We start from the raw sequence: 19,403 nt of genomic DNA on the forward strand, positions 1-19,403 counted from the left end.
AAAATGAGTAAAATACTTAAAAGGTGTGAAAAGGAAGCGTCCTGGCGAAGACACTTCGCCAGGACGCTTCCTTTCCTAAAAGAAAAGCAATATTGATAAACAGAGGCGGACTGGGTCAAAAATTCTTACCTGGGAAAATTTGTAGTGGCCTCATACTAGCATTTATGCCCAAAATCACACCAGCCTCCGGCCCACCGGGGTTTCCCCGGTAAGGCTAATGGCCAGTCCGCCTCTGTCGATAGAGAAAAAATATGAAATTGTGAAACGCTTTGAGCGAAATGAAAGACCATGTGATATTGCACGTGCTACAGGCCTAAATGAGGCAACGCCGAGAATTACAAAGAATGCAGAGAAAATAAAAACAACTTTCATAGCAGGAACAACTCAAAGTGTAATTAAAATCCATTAGATTAAGACACAAAGAATTGGATGAGATTGAACGGCTGTCATCTGTTTTGATAGAAAACCAAACAAAAAACAAGTTTGCTTACGATAGAAGCAAAAGTAGTAGCAATATTTTATTACGTAATAGCCGTAATAAAATACGTAAATATTTTATTATGATTGTTTATTGTGTTTGGTAATGTTTTGGTTACAAATGTGTGTTCAATCTTTTGTGGTCGGCACCTAACCCTATTTTTCCCATAGGGCCTGTTGTTTATAGTACACGATTTTGCATTGCACGAGGGTTTCTAGGAACACAACTATCATGCTATACGAGGACTGACTGTATTTGTGTTTTGGAATGTACTGTTGTTTGTGATCGTACTTTTGGGTTTTCTCCTACAAAGACATCATATTTCATTTGAAAGCTGTTGATAGAAATTCTAGTTCTAATAATTTATTGAAACTAGACTTCCTTTTCAATTTAATTCTCGTTAATTAAATTATTACTAAAGAATATATATCTATATTAAAGAACTAGATTTGTGAATAATTCTTGACTACACAATCAGACTTTAGAATATATTTATTATGCAAATATACAGTTAAAAATCAAAATAACACCTATTAAAAACATGAATAAATAATGTTTAAAATATTTATTGAAATATTTAAAATATACTATGTTAAAAGTGCTAAAAATAAAATCTAAAAACATGTACTTTTGGCATCTGTATGGTGCCCTTATCAACTGTAAAATTTACATTAGGGCCATGTGAAAACAAATACATTCTGATGACAGGATGTATGTGGTTATTAAAATTAAAGTATCCCTATGTAGGGGGCTCTGGAGTGAGTTCTAAGGCTTGTACTGAAGATAAATTTGGACAACAGGTACAATAAAGAATGTGCTCGCCATTTATTGGGGAAAAAAAATTAGTTACAAAATTTATCACATATATGGCGCTGTGGCAATACAATTCACTTGAACAGCGATGCAGTTGTTCAATGTGTCCTCCATTTTGGTCAACAAGTTTCCATTCGAAGAACAGCATTTTCTACAGCAGAATGTAACATGTCAACTGGAATAGCCAGTACATGACGTCTAATGCTATCCTTGAACTGCCAGAGTTTGACATCCTTCCCGACACACCTGGTTCTTCAAAAAACCCCACAACCAGAAGTCGCTTGGGGTGAGGTTGCTTGGCTCGGATTGGTCAAGATGTCTGGAAACAATGGCTGATGACCCATTCATCTGTAGAGTGTTGCCTTAGCAATCTTTGAACACAATAGTGGATGTGGGGTGGCACACCATCTTGCATGAATATGGTATCCTGAAGGCACCCACATTGTTGCAGCTCTGGTATTGTGAAATTTGCCAACATTTCATAATATCGCTGTCCAATGAAGGAACAGGTGTGGGGGGTCCAGTCGGTGTTACCTGTTCAAAAAAATATGGCCCAATCATGAATGTGGCCATAAATCCACACCACACTGCCACTTTTGGAGAATGCAACAGGACCTCTTGGATAACTCGACGGTTTTCTGTTGCCCAAATGTGACAATTGTGCGTATTCACTTGTCCATTTAAGCAGAAGTGGGCTTCATCACTCCAAAGGATGTTCCATGACATGATATCCACTGTCATTTGTGCCAGAAACTGAAGTGCATACGTGAAACGAATATCTGCATCACCATGCTTTAGCTGCTGTAGCATGTGCATCTTGTAAGGATAGTACCGCAACACCTGACACATTATTAGCATTACAGTGGAATACAGCATGTCCACTTTACAAGAAATAGCTGGCACACTTGTGCTACCACATGGAGATTGACTTGATAAATCCATGACAGCCATAGCTACATCTTCAACATGAGAGTAGTCCACTCGTTTTCACCTCTACCTGGTTGAACACCAAGATGTCCTATCCTTTGCTTCAAATTTAGCAATTATTTTGCAGACAGAACAAACAGTCATAGGTGCCTTATGCGCTTCTGACACTGGAATTCTCTGATAGCCGTAGCTGCATTGTTGCTGTTCTGATAATACAGCTTCACTAATAGAGCCTTTTCCTGGAACTTTGTTGGCATTGCTGCTGTAGTGTAAGGCAAACATCTATGATTTTGAAAAGACTGCTCTGCTTTTATACAGTACAGTAGAGCTGAGTAGTGGCACTGTGGCAATAACTTACGATTATGCAAATAACATAAGTTATTTGCATAATCATAACTAAGATAGTTATGCACCATACAGTGACAAATTTTGTAACTAATTTTTTTTTTTCAATAAATGGCGAGCACATTCTTTGTTGTACCTGTTGTCCAAATTTCTCTTCAGTACGAGCCTTAGAACTCGCTCCAGAGTCCTCTACATGGGAATACTTTAATTTTAACAACCCTGTATATGTCAGGAAAGAGGGAGGGAAGAAAAGAAGGGAAACACTGTAGGGCAAAGGAGTGTCAAATAGAATAAAAGTGGGGAGGGTGTAGAAAGGAGATAGGATGGAATGGGGATGTAGAAAGGAAATTGCAGGAATCCCTTCCCAGCCATGGATTTGAGATAATGCTGTTTTATATTTGTATACTAATTTTTTTTTTTTTTTTTTAATTATTAAATACCTGTAGGTGGTTTGGTTCATTCTTGCTGCAGCCTTGAGGATTTTGGAGCAACCATACCATTCCACCTTTGGTAATGTGCCTTGCAACACTTGCTTGCAAGGCACATTACCACATTATCTGCTTGCTCCCTTGTAGTGCAGAGAGAGCAAGCAGGTTTGTAAAAATGTAACTCATTGTTGTCTAGACCCATTTTGGCATGAAATTAAAGTAACATTAAGTAATTATTATAATTATTATTGTAACATATTTTTATTTGTTTTTAGCCACACTCTACAAGGAAGCTCTAAACTTTTCATATAAATGGCTTTCATGTACCGAACATGAAAAGATGCCTTCAGTATAATGTATGGTCGATATTCTTAAATTCCCCACATCAATTTAAGGAAACTTACAAAAATTGCAAAACCAAAAGAATTACTTACTTTATGCACAAAAAAATTTACCTAGGTTCAGATCACACATGGTCCAGGAAAAATTATTGGTCCAAATGCAGATTGCAACAATAAAAGCAATTATCTTTGCAGTATGCTGGTAAACATGCAAGTTCACCACATATGAATATCAATTTTTCAGCATGAAGGCATTTGGTATATTCAGATCCAAGATCTATTAACTAATTTAGACATTGCAGTAAATAATGTTACTAGTTATCTAGACACGTCCTTACCCTCCGGCGCCTCCGTAGCCACGTGGGAAAGAGCAGCAGTGCGCAGCACACGCTTCTTGATTAGACCGGGGTTCGAGCCCGTCACCACCAAATACGGAGTACAGTAAACCCCCGCTATTCGCGGTATCTGTATTCGCGGTTTCACGTATTCGCGATCGCCGATTTAATATAAAATGAAACCTAAAAAAAAATGTGAATTTTAAAGCGCCATGAATATTTTCCGCCATAAAAAAACATGAGCGTGGCTAAAATTATCTTTGCCGGTCAAAACAGCGCTCAGTGGGTGGGGAGGAGATAGTTGACAAAATCGTGAGCGTGGATGTTTCTCGCTAATCCTTGTTTGGTATGTGTTATGCGCTTGCCATGCAAGGTTTCGTCGTTTGCTTTTAATTTATATGCTTATAAATTGATCTTATTATCATTTTTTTTTATCTTTGCGTTATTTTTTTCCCTTGATGCGCAATATTTTTTCAGTAAAAGGTAAACTGCAGCCATTATCAATTTATAAATTGATATGCTTACAAAAATGACAAATCTACCGTTTTGCAGTGTAAAACAGACCTTTTCGAGTTTTTTAACGGAAGGAAAGTGACTTTATTGTGGACGAGTTCTTTCTAACCCCTACAAAAATATGGCTACGAATAACAAGAGAAATGTGAAAATAGCAAAGAAGGTGATGACATTAGCAAATAAAATTGAGTTATTAGATAAAATTTCTAATGGTGAAAGTGTCTCTCTTCAGTGGCAAAACATTATAAAATCAATGAGTCAACGGTACGATCAATCCAAAAATCGGAAGAAAAAATCCGTCGTAGTGTCCGTGAAAACGCGCTAATTGCTTCAAAAATTTGCTCTGTAACTCGTGATGTTAAATTAGAAAAAAAAAATGGAAAAAGCTTTAAATCTGTGGATAGAAGACCGAACTCAAAATAAAATTCTGTTAAGTTCACTCATCATTCGTGAAAAGGCAAAACTCCTTTATCAACACTTTAGCGAAACTGGTGATAGCACTGGCGGGATAAGTTTTTTTGCTAGCAAAGGCGCTGGTTTGAAATTTCTAATAAATATTACATTTAATATTAAATTGTTTCTTATTTTCATTTCGATGCCATATGCTTGCATTTCACTATGTACTGTCTATGTACATAGTCATATTATGAAGGTACATATAGACAAAATTTTAGACTAGTTTTAATTATATATTTCATACTTTGGAACGGAACCCCTTTATTACTATGGGAGCAATAACTCAGTATTCGCGTTTTCGGTATTCGCGACATTTCTCAGGAACGTAACCCCCGCGAATAGCGGGGGTTTACTGTATGCGGAAAGGTCAAGGAATGACCACCGCGTATCCCGGAGCAATATGGCCTTAGTTGCTAATGCTCCTAAAAACCAAACAAACAAACAAACCTTACCCTCCTTACACTCTGGCTTGTTCGGTGTCCAACATGAGACTTCTCATTGAGAACTGGGGAAGGGCCCATACTTCATAATAAATGAAGTATGGCACCACCCTTTCCCCAGTCCTTAAGGAGATTATTATGAGCAGCAACACCCATGCATCACACTGACTTCCTGCCAGTCTGTATAGACAGTTGAAAGTCAGTTGTCAGTGGGATCATCTTATGTCCTTTTACACAGCACAGCACATCCAACCAGATCCTGCCAGAAAACAGCATGTACATAGAGTTCCTTTACAGAACTTATTGCACCCAACTTTGTACATTGAGTGATCACTGAATTATGATCACCCCTATGAAAACTGAATGTGACCCGTTGACCACATGAGGTACAAGAGTGCAGAGTTAGTCTACTTACGTAGCATTAGATAAGGTGTCAGTGGTTCAGTAGATAGTAAAGTTCTGAGCGTGATGGGTAAAAGGAAGGATTTATCAGACTTTGATAAAGAACAGATAGAACAGATTTGTTCTATCTGAAGGATGGCATGTATTGATGAGCTGGTGCCTCGATTTCCCAAACGGCTGAACTGGTGGGGTGTTCGAGAGCCACTGTAGTTAAAGTATACCAGGACTGGTGTCAAAATGGTCACACAATGACCCGACTGCAAAACTGCAAAGGTCAGCGAAAGGTTGATGTTAGAGGTGAACGCCGGGTCCGACAACTCATACAGGCAAACAGGCGCAGCACTATTGAAGAGTTGACTACCCAATACAACATGGGCCAATCAGGAACAATATCTGGCATGACCGTGCATCGCACGTATGGGCTATACCAGCAGATGACCCCTATAGCATCTTCTAACCAAGGTTCATTGGTATAAAAGACTCACCTGGTGCAAAGAGCATGGAAATTGTACGTTAGAAGACTGGAAGAAGGTGTGCTGGTCGGATGAGTCACGTTATTTACTCCACACCGTGGATGGTCACGTATGGATTTGGCATCAACAACATGAGGCTCTTGATCCATCATGCATGGTATCAAAAGTGCAGGCCGGTGGAGGAAGTTGTATGGTGTGGGGCATGTTTCAATGGCGGGAACTTGGACCTCTGGTGCATGTAGACAATGTATCAGTGGTCTCCACTATTGTCAACTGCTTGCTGTGTACAGCCTGCTATGTTACACTTTTTCCCAAATGGCGAATGTGTCTTCCAAGATGACAATTTGCTGAGCCATCAGGCACTTATTTTGCAGGATGGTTTGAGGAACACAGTTCTGACTTCCAGCATAATGATTGGCCTCCGAACTCCCCCGATATCAATCCCATAGAGCACTTGTGGGACACTATGGAAAGGCATATCAGATGTCTGGATATACCAGTCACTTCCATACCTGCATTGCTGACAGCATTACAGCTTGGTTGACTATACCTCCTGAACGCTTCTGACATCTTGTTTAATCAATGCCACGTCGGATAGCTTCTGTACTAAGGGCAAAAGGAGGACCTATGAAGTGGTCATAATTCAGTGATCACTCAGTGTATGTAACAGTTAGCAATTATTAAAGTATTCTTATTTAGAGCTGTCTGGAGCAGTCTAATGGCAGAAATGCAACCAAATTTGGCAGGTATGTTCTTTGGAGGATGCAGAAGAGAATTGCAGGAAAACAAAGTTTGGTCCAAAAATTGCTGCCAGAGGAAAAGTTGTGCTGGGAATGATTTGCGCTACCCACTGCACTCATACATAAATGCAGAATGGAAACTCTAAGATGCTGCAGGTGAAGATACTGTAGAGTTATGAGCACAGTCAGTGCCTCTCGCCTTGCCAGAACATGCTTTGATTGCTAAAGTTCTATTACCAGAATGGAAGCAGTGCAGCAACAGTTAGGTGACCTTAGTCACCCATGTGCCATAAAAACCAAACCAGGCAGCAGTTAGGGTTTACAGGCATACAAACTCCATTGAAAACTACAGTTGCAAATGGATGATGCTGAAACTCGACTGATATTTGCATTCAACTCCTTGGCATAAAGGAGTGGATAGACGTGGAGTGACCATGGAAAATCCTTTTGGGAGACAAAGCCCATATCCTCTTAAATGGGACTGCAAATGCCAAAAATTGTAAAATTTTGGTCATGGAGGAAAATAATGCAATACAGGAAATTCCTTTATGGTATTATTTTGTGGCTACCTTCATTGTCTAACTCTGTTTATTATTATTTTTTTTTAAATAAAACCTACTAAATATGTAACATGTTCCATTATTGTTTCATTGCTGCTCAACAGTACTGTGAGACATATTACCAACTGTTGTCATTCCACATCTGTGACAGTGAGGTTCCTGGAACTGATACTTTTATGCAAGACAGGGCATCTCCGCATTAGTGGATATGTACAAGAACTGCTACAACAGTATTATACCACTGAAAAGGTTATCAAGCACTCATTTCCCACAGCATGGCTGCCTCAATTGCCAGAACTTGTTCCTTAAGACATTTTGTTCTATCTGAAGGATGGCATGTATTGTGACAATATTCCTGATCTAGCAGCCCTGAAGGGTAGCATTATATGACATGTGAAAGACATTCCTGATATGTTATGTTCTGCAGTTACTCAGTTTGAGATTCTGCTAGACCACATTGGTGACTACATTAAAGTACATGTTGAGCACTGATTGACAATTTCATTATCACTAATTGGAACAGAGGCACATAATGTATAGTTAACAGTTTGCTAATATGCTTGACAACAGTCATGTTATGTGTTGCTGATAATGCGGTTACATAGAAACATCAGCCACTAAAGTGACAATATTATTGTACTAGTGTTTATGGCCTATTCTTTATTTACAGTATATACGGGTACACATATCATCAACAGGTTAAATCATTGAGAGTAAATCTTTTCCGCTGGCAGTGATTTTTGAAACTAATTTTGTTTTTCATGTAATCCTCTGAAGAATGTACACATCAAATTTTGTTACATTAAATCATGCCCCCAACTGCTTTAAGTAAGGATGCTGTAATTGTGACCACCCAGTATTTTTCACATCCATCACCATCAGAATGCACTTTGACATATTCCACTTGAGTACACTTGGCAGTGTCCTTCTGCTACAAGGAAAATTATTATACCATTTTCACTATATCATGCACACCTGTAAATGTAAACAACTTTGTGTAGTGTGCATAGTGCTTGTCATCTTTTAAGAGACGCTACAAAAGCCAATACATGTTATTCAACTGATGCTGTTCATATTCATAACACATTTGTAAAATATAAAATAGGAGCTCGTATAACTTGAATGAACCTTGTAATAACATGGCTGGCAGATGGGTAATCATGCAAGTGTATATTAACATGCGTCAAGTACCACCTGCATCTTTCTTCGGTGTATATTTTATGGTAAAAAACTTCAAAGAAAAAAATTCTCATCATGCTATTTCCATCTATATCTTAGGTATTGCAGTGTGAGTAGTCATTTTCCTGGGGGATGGGGAATATTCATAAATATCTATACTCTGAACATCTAATTTTCAGGGTTCTTCTGGAAGCATAAAATTGTGCTTTAAAGATATATGCATTTAAATACTGGGTGTGAAAATCAAGCTACAGTTAGTTTTTTTCTTTTTTTATTATAACTATTTTCATTTTGGATATGAAATTATAGTACATATATAATTATTGATCTGTTTTTTTTTTTTTTTTTTGAGAAATATTATAAATATCCATATTATAAACTAATTTTGGAGGTTCAGTAGACCACTGAATGTAAGTTTATGCTACAAAACTGTGCATGAGTGCTAAGAAGTCTAATGCCATCAGTACTGGAAAATCTTTTTCCTTTCAATGACTTTTTCAACTTATGGAAAGAGAACAAACTTTTCTCTTTATACTTACTCCGGGATGGCTGTAATGGATTAGTGGGATTTACAGCTGCAGAGATTATTGGTCACAGTGGAATATATAGTTAGTAACATCGTGTAGAATCAAATGAATAACATGCAAATCTTACTACCAGAATGAGACCACTCTACTACAGACAACTTTGTCACAGAATCTGTTGAATGAGGTGGTTGATCAGGTTTGCAGGATTTTTTTTTTTTTTTTTTTGCTAAAAACTATCCTACAGAAATTTTGCATGTTACAAGCATTGTCAAAGATGAAAAATCCTTGTTTGGTAATTCATTTGATATAGAGCTTTCTCTTTGCGTCAAACAGATTTTCTTGATTGTTTATAATTTTCTGGTATTATTTGCCTGACTGTGTATTATTTGAAAACATAACTGTTTGATTATCGGCAATAAATTTTGCTATCAAAGAAACAGATAAACACAGTTGATATGTGGCTTTTTTTTTTTTTCACAGTTCAAGTGGTTTTTATTTTTGGTTTTGTTTATATCAATTATAGCTTCATTTCATTGCCATTTATAATTTTCTAAGAGACTTCTCTTGAATTCTTCTTGAAGGATCAGTATAAATTCCACTTCATCACTTATGTTCTTGATTCATAATAGAACCATCTTAGTAGAAACTTTGTGTTCAGGTGCTCTATCAAAATATTAAACTCATTATTCTGACTTCACCTAAATTTAAATCCATAACAGTTAAGTTTTTCAAGTTGCCCTTTTGTGCCCTTTGTAAATTTATTTGAACTATTTCTTTAGAGCAAAATTATTTCAAACAAAATTAAGATCTTTATTATTTTTGTTATTTGATTTATAAAGGCAATTCTCTGTCGATATCAGCCAGAAACACAGAAACATGTAGCAGTACCCTTGAGTAAAGATCACTCCCCAACAGATTATCAGGAAAGAATGCGTATTCAAAAGTTAGGTGGTCATGTCAGGTAAAAAAGCTTTTCTCCTACATTGTAGCTATTTATATGTATTACATACTTACCAGTTTTTTTTTTTTTTTTTTTAATGGAAGGATTACTTTTCTGGATTTCGGTGAAGGTAATACTGTTTTTCAAATACAGAACAACCAAATTTATCAGTATGGATTCAAAGACACCTTTAGATGGCTGTTGCTCTGTTCATATTTAGTGCAGAAGACAGCATATACCAAGGACATGATTTTAGTAGATCATATGTTTGGTATAGGCTGTAGTTTTTGGTTTCATTTTGTGAATTAGAGATGGTATCTCTGTATTTTCTGAGAGTTACTTGTGCTTTTGGGGATGCAAGTAGTGTTTCTTGGTTAGTGATTTGACAGTCGCAGTGACATCATTGTGTGGAGTGAAGGTAGTGAGAGAGTTTATAAGATTGTCATGTGATAACTTTTTTTTTTTTTTTTTGAGTGTTTTATTCTAAGATCTTTATTATTTTTATTATTTAATTTGGCTATAGATTTATTTTACATTATTTGACAACACTACAAAAGAAATACTTGGTAATTTATTCAATCAAAATGCCAAGTTGTATGGATAATACTTGTAAAAAATTACATTCGAAAGATGATTGGATATGATATCACTTATCATATCATGCATTCCCAAAGACACTACATCATGCAAATTATGAATAATGAAATGTAACTGAAACAAAACTGAAATGTAAAAAGGATAAAATAAATATGAAAAATGGCTGTGTGTGTGTGCTCGAAGCTTCTTAGATTATCTGATTATGAGCAAGATTTTAAAAATGAATTACTTGATGTGTCAGTCAGGAGGGAGAAAAAATTGAAGGGTTGATTCTATATATCATCTTTAAAATTAACTTCAACTGCAAATGAATTTTCACTTTCTCTTTAAAAAAATTCAGCAAACAAAAATGAAGTTAGGAATATCCAAAAACATGCTTTAGATACCATCAAGAAGTTATCTTGATGGTTTCTCTCAAAAACAAAAATGAGAGAAATCAGCAAACACAAATGAAAACAGGTTTCACTCTGACCTGTTATATTAAACTTGATAAGTAATTTTGTACTTTGACAGTGAATGAAATGATTAAAGGCTAATAATATCAGAACTATGACTCGATGCAAAATTTAAAACAGGAATTACAGATAATATGAGAAATTATTATAGTAAAGAAACAGTTCGTTAAAATGTTATAAACAAAAGTACAAAGAAAATTAAGTATTGTTTTTTCATTTATGAATAGACTTTTGGAAGAAAAGAAAAGATTTCTTTTCCTTGGTCGGATTACTGTTTCAAAATTTCTGATGTCAACGTTTGCTCAGATTGTGTCAGTGAAATTATTCTTGTAGGAATGGAATCCTTTATTGCACACTCCACTTTAAAATCTCATCCTTTATCTAAACCTTGGTTTTCCAATAAATGTGCTAAGGCTGTTCAAAAGAAGAATGTTGCATGTCGTAATTGGCTTGTTTCCAATTCTTCAGTTTCATCTGCCTACACCAAAGCTTGCAACAATTATAAAGCAGTTATTAATCTGTCCAAACTAGATTTTAAACAGGCTAAGAGTAGAAAACTTGCTTCTTGCCCTAATGGTAGCCAAACATTCTGGTCTCTTGTCAAAGCTATTGGCTTCAACTTTTACCCTTCTCTGCTCCCACCTCTGTGAAAACCAGATGGTTCTGTTGTCACTTCAGCCAAGGATAAAGCTGACCTGCTGGCATCCCATTTTTCTTCCAACTCATGTATTAATGATCTCGGTAAAACACCTCCCACCATTCCCAACATGCTCCATTCAATGCCTCCTGTGGTTTAAAGGATATCAGAAGGATTTTGACGAATCTTGATTCTAAAAAAGCTCCAGGTCCTGATGGTATTTCTCCACTTGTTCTCAAAACCTGTGCTCCTGAACTTACTCCTGTTCTTTGCCGCCTTTTCTCACTTTCTTATTCCAAAGGTGTTTTTCCTTCTGCTTGGAAATTTGGTCATATCCAGCCAGTTCCTAAAAAGGGTGACAAATCCTTCCCATCCAATTATCGTCCCATTGCAATTACTTCTACTCTTTTTGAAGTAATGGAGAAATCAATTAACCGCCAACTCTTAAACTACCTAGAAACCTTCCATCTGATCAACAATTGCCAGTATGGATATCGTCAGTGTCGATCCACTGGTGATATTCTTGCTTATGTTACCCCTCTATGGATAACTTTAATGGAAAGGTTCGGTGAAACACAAGTAGTTGCTCTTGACATCTCAAAGGCTTTTGAACGTGTTTGGCATAAAGGTTGTCTAAACAAGCGTCCATCTTATGGTTTGCCAACCATTTTTTGTAATTGATTATCCAGTTTTTTCTCAGATGGCTCTCTGTTGTCTAACTTCTCCATCTGGTATCTCCATTCTGGTATCCCCCCCAAGGTTCAGTTCTTTCCCCCATTCTTTTCCTCTTGTATATTAATGACCTTCTTCCATTGAACGGAAATCCTATCCATAGTTTTGCCCAAGATAGCACATTGCATTCCACTTTCCATTTTGAGAAACCTTGTCCTGCTCGATCAGCTTAAACTTCTCGAATATCCGCTACCAATTCCTTAAATGCCGATCTCCAGGTAATTCTCCATTGGGGCAAAGACAGCTTAGTTGATTTCAATCATTCTAAAACTCAGTCTTGTCTTATATCTTGCAAAAAGGATCCTTCTGCTCCTATGCTTATCTTTGGTGACACTCCGATTTCTAGGCAAAATGATATATCTCTTTTGGAGATTACCCTGAATTCTAATCTCTCTCTTGGCACAAGCACATTAGAAATATTGCTTCCTCTGCATCTAAAAAACTTGGTTTTCTCTTTCATTCTCAGTGTTACTTTTCTTCCAAACAGCTGTTCATTCTGTACAAATCGCAAATCTGCTCTAGCATGGAATATTGTTCCCACATCTGGCATCTGGGGCGGTGCCCCAAAACCTCTCAGGCTTCTAGATTCCATTCAGAAGAGGGCAGTTAGGTTAATTAATTACTCCTCTCTGACAGAATCTCTCCACTCACAGTCTCATAGATATACTGTTTCTGCTGCATGCCTTTTCTACAGATACTTTCATAGGCACTGTTCTTCTGAATTGGCTTCTATAATTCCCACTCTCTCTTTCAAAACAATCCAAACATGTGCCGCCACCAGCCAACATCCATTTACTGTCCAACTTCAAACTCACAGAACCAACTTTTCATCTTCCTTTTTATTCATTCAACTGCCATTTTCTGGAACAACCTTCCTTCATATGTGTTTCCTGAAAATTACAGTCTACAGAAGTTCAAGTCTAATGTCAACAAATATCTTCTTTCATCTTCTAAACCTCCAACCCAAGCATGGTATTAAGTACTATAGGTTCTAATACCTCTTGTGTTTGGGGTTTTCATAAAAAAATAATAATAAAAAAAAAAAAGATATGTATGGCTTAATTGTTGATGATCTTTGTTCAGGTTGCTGACAAACTCAATAGGTATTGTGCATCTACATTCATGAATGAAGTTTTTATGGATTGGAACACCAGAACTGTATGAAATTACAACCGCAAGCTGATTTTGTTATAACTTTGAAGAAAGAGACTACTGATACTAAAGGTAAATAAGGTAACAGGGGCCTGATGGGATTTATCCAATTATATTAAACAAAGTATTAGATAGTATGAATCAGAGCTGTAATATTCAATACGTTCTACGTTGATATTAATATTTGTAAAATAATAAGAGGAGTTTACCTCAATATAGTACGTAGAACACTTCCGTATGATACTCTCCAGAAATTAAAACGAAAAAATCGAAAACTTACGTTAGAGTAAAAAATAAATAGTTAAAAACCATTTAACACAATTCAAATCAATTTAACACAATTAAAAATTAAAAGAATCTAACGAAAATATCGTTTTGAATATTTTCGTTAGATTCGTTTTAATTTTTAATTGTGTTAAATTGATTTGAATTGTGTTAAATTGATTTGAATTGTGTTAAATTGATTTTTAATTATTTTTTTTTTTTACTCTAATGTAAGTTTTCGATTTTTTCGTTTTAATTTCTGGAGAGTATCATACGGAAGTGTTCTATGTACTATACTGAGGTAAACTCCTTATTATTTTACAAATAAACAAAGTATTAAATAAATAATTAAACCCTTCCATAATTAAAAGGTATCTTTAGATTGTGGAAAGGTTCCTAAATTGGAGGTGTGTAAATGTGTCTCCTGTTCACAAAAGAGGATCAAAGCAATTAGCAGTTATAAAACCTGTAAGCTTGATTTCTATTCCAAGAAAAATAATGGAGTCTGTGTAGTTAAAGAAGTATTGCAGGATTACCTTACCAGAAATGGAATTGTACAAAAATTGCAGCTTGGCTTAGTTAAGGGTGGGGGATCCTGTCTGAGCAATCTGAAGTAGTGACTATGATGAAATAAAATAACTGGATGCAAATGATAATTTTGACCCCATATATTTAGATATCAATAAAGCTTTTCACACTGTTTCACATAAAAGACTACTGTACAAATTGGACAAGCATAGCATTAAGGAAACGTTTCTCTATGGTTAAGGGGATGGTTGAGTGTCAGACGATAAATGGGCACTGCTGTTCTTGGAATAATGTAATATTAGTTGAGAATAACACACCAATTAGGTAGTACCACAATTAAGGAAGTGGATGGAAAAAATGGACTAAGTGGTAACTGCACAGTCTGAAGTTCTCTGAGCAGTCTAGACAGGCTGTTAGAACAGTGAAGTATTTAAACAATATACAGAACTTTGCCAGCAGTGTACAAGGAGGTGATTATCCCACTGTATAAGGCATAGTTAGGCCACATCTTGAGTATTGCTGACAGGATTGGAAATCTCATTTAAGAAAGATGTGGACTTCCTGGAATGGGTGCAGAGAAGAGCACCCAGATTAATCAAGAATGTGAAAGGTAATCTTACCACAAAGGAGTTTGGTTCTGCAAATTGTGCCATTTGGGAACCATAAACATGCACAAGAACCTGAGTGGTGTGTTTAAGATTTTTTTTAACTCTTTCTCAGATAATGCAATGGGACATACACATAAACTGAAAAAGGATAGCCACAGGAGAGATGTGTGAAAATGTGCTTTCGGCCAAAGTAACTGATTGTTGGAACAAACTACTATCTGGTGTTTTAGAAGTGAGCACTGTATTTTTTCTTTCCCCCCCCTCACCACTGACACTACAATAAGCTTACTTCCATGGTCACAAGGAAGATATTGCAGAGGGCTTCTATATCTTTTGATGGAGTTACAAGTAATAGCTACACCTTATACCTCCACCTGTACCAGTGATATTGATCAAGAGAATGAATAAGTTTGTTTTTTTATTTTTGAACTGATTATATGATACTGCTGTACAGTGATTTGTTTTTTAAATAAAAGTTCAGTTGTCCTACATATACTTATTTTTTTTTTTTTTATGTTGGATATAATATGGTTTACATTGGTACATATCCAAAATTTTAGTTTTATCTTTGTTGTCCATTGGTTTTTTCTAAGTCAGTGGGATGCACAGAAAATCAGAAAATTCAGGTTATTGGAATATAATCCCCATACATTCTGGGTAACGAACTTTTTATTGTATTGTGATTATAACTGATAATCTAATAACATGTTGTAATGATCAGTAAGGATATCTAAAACTTACCCCTTCGATATAAATCTTAGCATTGTGTGCTAAGCTCTATATGTTACATTACGATCTCCCATTGTGGATAGCATGCAAGACATACATGTTATATATCTATTGATATATATCATGCACAGATAAATCAATTTTTGGATTTAAATCTGTATGTAGAAATGCAGAAGGCATTTCTAAATACAGATTTACAGACTATAAATGGAAATTTAATCATCAAAGCAAATACAAATTATTCCAAAATTGATTCCTGTTGGCAAGAATTCTGAAAATCATAATGTATATATTACTCTTAATGTATTAGAAGATGAAATGCACAAGGCATAATTTCTTATGGGTTTAGGTTTAGGTAACTATATAATATCGGTGTAGATACACCATAGTTTACCCATAAATGTGAACTGCATATGTAGTGTAAAAGGTATCGTTTTAATAGTATCTCATATTGTGGGTGCCTTCACAACGAGATAGCTGCACTACTTCAAATAAATAATGCGTCTCTTGTAGAGAGGACGACTGTTATTTATTTTCAGTGGATACCACCACCCAGACGATCGTTTCGAAGCTTTTTGGCTTCATAATCAGTAAACCCATAAGAAATTATGCCTTGTGCATTTCATCTTCTAATACATTATTATTTATACACTATTTGGCATCTCTCATATTGTGGAAATAACTTCGCAAACTGATGGCATGTTGCATTACCAGGGTACCTGCCCACTCACTGATGAAGAAGCCAAAAAGCTTCAAAACGATCGTCTGGGTGTTGGTATCCACTGAAAATAAATAACATTAGTTCTCTCTACTAGAGAAGCATTATTTATTTGAAGTAGTGCAATACCAGCTATCTCGTGAAGGAACCCACAATATGAGATACTATTAAAACGATACTTTTTATACTACATATGTAGTTGACATTTATGGGTAAACTATGGTGTATCTACACCGATATTATATAGTTAATTACTCTTGACATAAATAAGCATACCTTAGAATCAAAGAAACTGATCAAAAAAGAAAGGTGTAAATTATCTTGTGTGAAACTGTAATTCTTACAGGATCAGTGGAAATGAGCTAAGAATGATATATTTACTAACAGAAATTAGAGAAAAGATTAACACAGCTGTAGAACAGTTAAGAAGAAATGACCAGTGCAAAAATATTTGAATGAAAGTCACTAGTTAGACATACATGTCTAGTAGTAAGCTTGTTGCCAAAAAAGAGAAGGAATTTTAAGAAATTCCTTCTCTGTTGTTGTTGGCAGTAAATATAAAAGTGCATTCCAGGTAGAAGTTCTGATCTAAATCCCAGGAATGTTTTGTCCTCTCTGATGTAATAATTCTGCAATATTTCAGGTTGCTGTGGTGTTATTTTGGGCAATAGTGAAATCTCTTGGCAGCTTTGATTTATTAAACTGTGCAGTTTCCTAAAATGCTACAGGATTATTTTAGAAAATGATAAAGCCTCCTATCTAGGAGGCTTTATCTCTATACTTATCTCTTTATCTTTATTTCTATACAAAAAATGGCTGTAAAATATGCTGGGCTGTGACACATTTCCATGTGTGTGTTCACCGATGAGCCAAAACATTATGACCACCTACCTAATATGAAATTGGTCCTCCACATGCAGCCAAAACAGCTCATACCCGGCGAGACATGGACACTACAAGATTTCTAAATGTGTCTTGTAGTATCTGGTGCCAACACGTAACCAGCAGATCCTTTAACTCCTGTAAGGTCCATCGTTGAGACACCGCAGATCAGAGTTGCTGTTCCAACACAAACCACAGATGCTCGATGGGATTGATGTCTGGGGAATTTGGAGGCCAGGACAATACCTGGAAGTCTTCCTCATGTTCCATGAACCAGTCTCGAACAATCCGGGCAGTGTGGCATGGCGCATTATCCTGCTGAAAGACAGCACCACCGGAGGGAAAGACTGTTGCCATGAAAGGGTGTACCTGGTCAGCAATGTTTAGGTAGGTGGTAGATGTCAGAGTGCCCGGCACCTGGGTGACTGGACCCAGGGTATCCCAGCAGAGCATCGCCCAAAGCATGACACCGCTACCACCGGCTTATTTTCGTCCCACAGTGCATCCAGGCGCCATTACTTCCCCAGGTAAACGATGCACACGTACCCGGCCGTCCACATGGTGCAACAAGAAATGTGATTCGTTGGACAAGATAACCTTCCAATCACTAAAGGTCCAGTTTCGATGCTCGTGTTCCCATTGTAGGCGCTGTCACTGGTAAACCATGGTTAGCGTGGCCTGTGGCCACGCAGCCTCATTTTCAACAGGGTTTGATGTACTCTGTATTGTGACACATTACTCCCGTCACCAGCATTCCAATTCCACAGTCGCCCTTCTGTTGCCACGTACCATCCAGGAAAGCCTTTCAGTTTTTAATAACTGTATGCTGCTGCATATTTTAAACCGTGAGGGAGAAGCCAAAATGGAGAGATTTTTACCGAATTGCTGTGACCTTGAAAATGTTCAAAAATTAATTCCCATACTTCTGTTTATGAACTAGCCTTAAAAGTTATATTGTCTTTACCTTCTTTAAGGGAACTATTAGAACTATCAACCTAGGTCTTCAATTCCTTACTGCAACAGGCTGAATCTGAAAATGCAGTATAACCTTGAATTTTCCTCTGCCTTCATATCAGTCTGCATAGGCAGTACATTATGTTAGCCAATAGAGCAGGCACCTCCGTAGCTAGGTGAGCAGGACGAGTAGTGCTTAGCACACGCTTCTTGATTAGACCGGGGTTCGAGCCAGTGACCACCAAATACGGAGGATGCGGAAAGATCAGGGAATGACCACTGCATATCCCCAGAGTAATATGGCCTTAGTTGCTAATGCTCCTAAAAACCAAATAACACACAAACAACAACAAACCAATAGAGCCATTACCCAGAGAAATGTTAATATTACAAAATTCACTTATATCAGTCTCCAGCTTTCATATCAGTCTACATAGGCAGTACATTAGGTTAGCCAATAGAGCATTAGCCAGAGAAATGTTAATATTACAAAATCCACTTACCACACAAAAACCAGACAGCTGTCAGAGCTAAAAATTTTCCTCTGCACTCACCAAGTGTACATCTATTTCTTAAATAACTTATCTAATAACTGCTTAGCTTTGAACCCACTTTATTTTATATAATCAGAAGCATAGAAATTCACGACCAACACATTAGCATTAGTAAAGGCTCATGACAGGAAGAAAGCAAGCTTATATAACATCAGCCAAAAAAAACAAACAAATCTAATTTCACCCATCCACTCGCTCCAAATGTTTGTCTACTTTTGCCTTGAATCTGTTTCAGCTATCAACTTCTATAATGGCAGATGGAAGTTTTCCAGCAATCAACCACATGCTGCCTATCAGATTAGTCTACCTGACATACATGGTTTGACTATTGATGATCATGCTCAGGTAGCTGATAAACTGAATGAGTATTTTGCATCTGCATTCGCACATGAGGAGTTATTCAAGGAGGGGAAAGCCAGACGTTTATCAAACTCTAACAGGGATCTAAGTGATTTTGTAATAACTGAGAGCAAAGTGGAGGAGAAATCAATGAAGTTAAACATAAGGAAGGCACCTGGGGTTTTTAGCATTAGCATTAGTAGAGGCACATGATGCAAGAAAGCAAACTTATGAAGCATCAGCCAAAAAAATAAAAAATAAAAAACCCTCCCATTTCACTCCTCCGTTCGTTCCGAATACCTGTCCAGCCCAGCCTTAAATTTATTTAGGCTATCAACTTCCACAACAACGGATGGA

At 36.7% G+C, this 19,403-nt stretch overlaps 1 protein-coding gene across 3 annotated transcripts in view; it reads left to right on the top strand.

Annotated features, from left to right (window-relative positions):
* The window catches only part of LOC150079214 (integrin-linked kinase-associated serine/threonine phosphatase 2C-like), a 112,303-nt gene that overhangs the window by 75,928 nt on the left and 16,972 nt on the right, over window positions 1–19,403 (top strand). For all 3 annotated transcript variants that reach the window (XM_090382772.1, XM_090382773.1, XM_090382771.1), the window contains one exon: window positions 9,797–9,918. In XM_090382772.1, the coding sequence (XP_090238898.1) occupies window positions 9,797–9,918 (122 nt within the window). The remainder of the gene's footprint in view (window positions 1–9,796; window positions 9,919–19,403) is intronic.

This window comes from Mastigoproctus giganteus, chromosome 10 (genome assembly GCF_048544385.1).
Source record: "Mastigoproctus giganteus isolate SK-2022 chromosome 10, ASM4854438v1, whole genome shotgun sequence".
Classification (NCBI taxonomy): Eukaryota; Metazoa; Arthropoda; class Arachnida; order Uropygi; family Thelyphonidae; genus Mastigoproctus; species Mastigoproctus giganteus.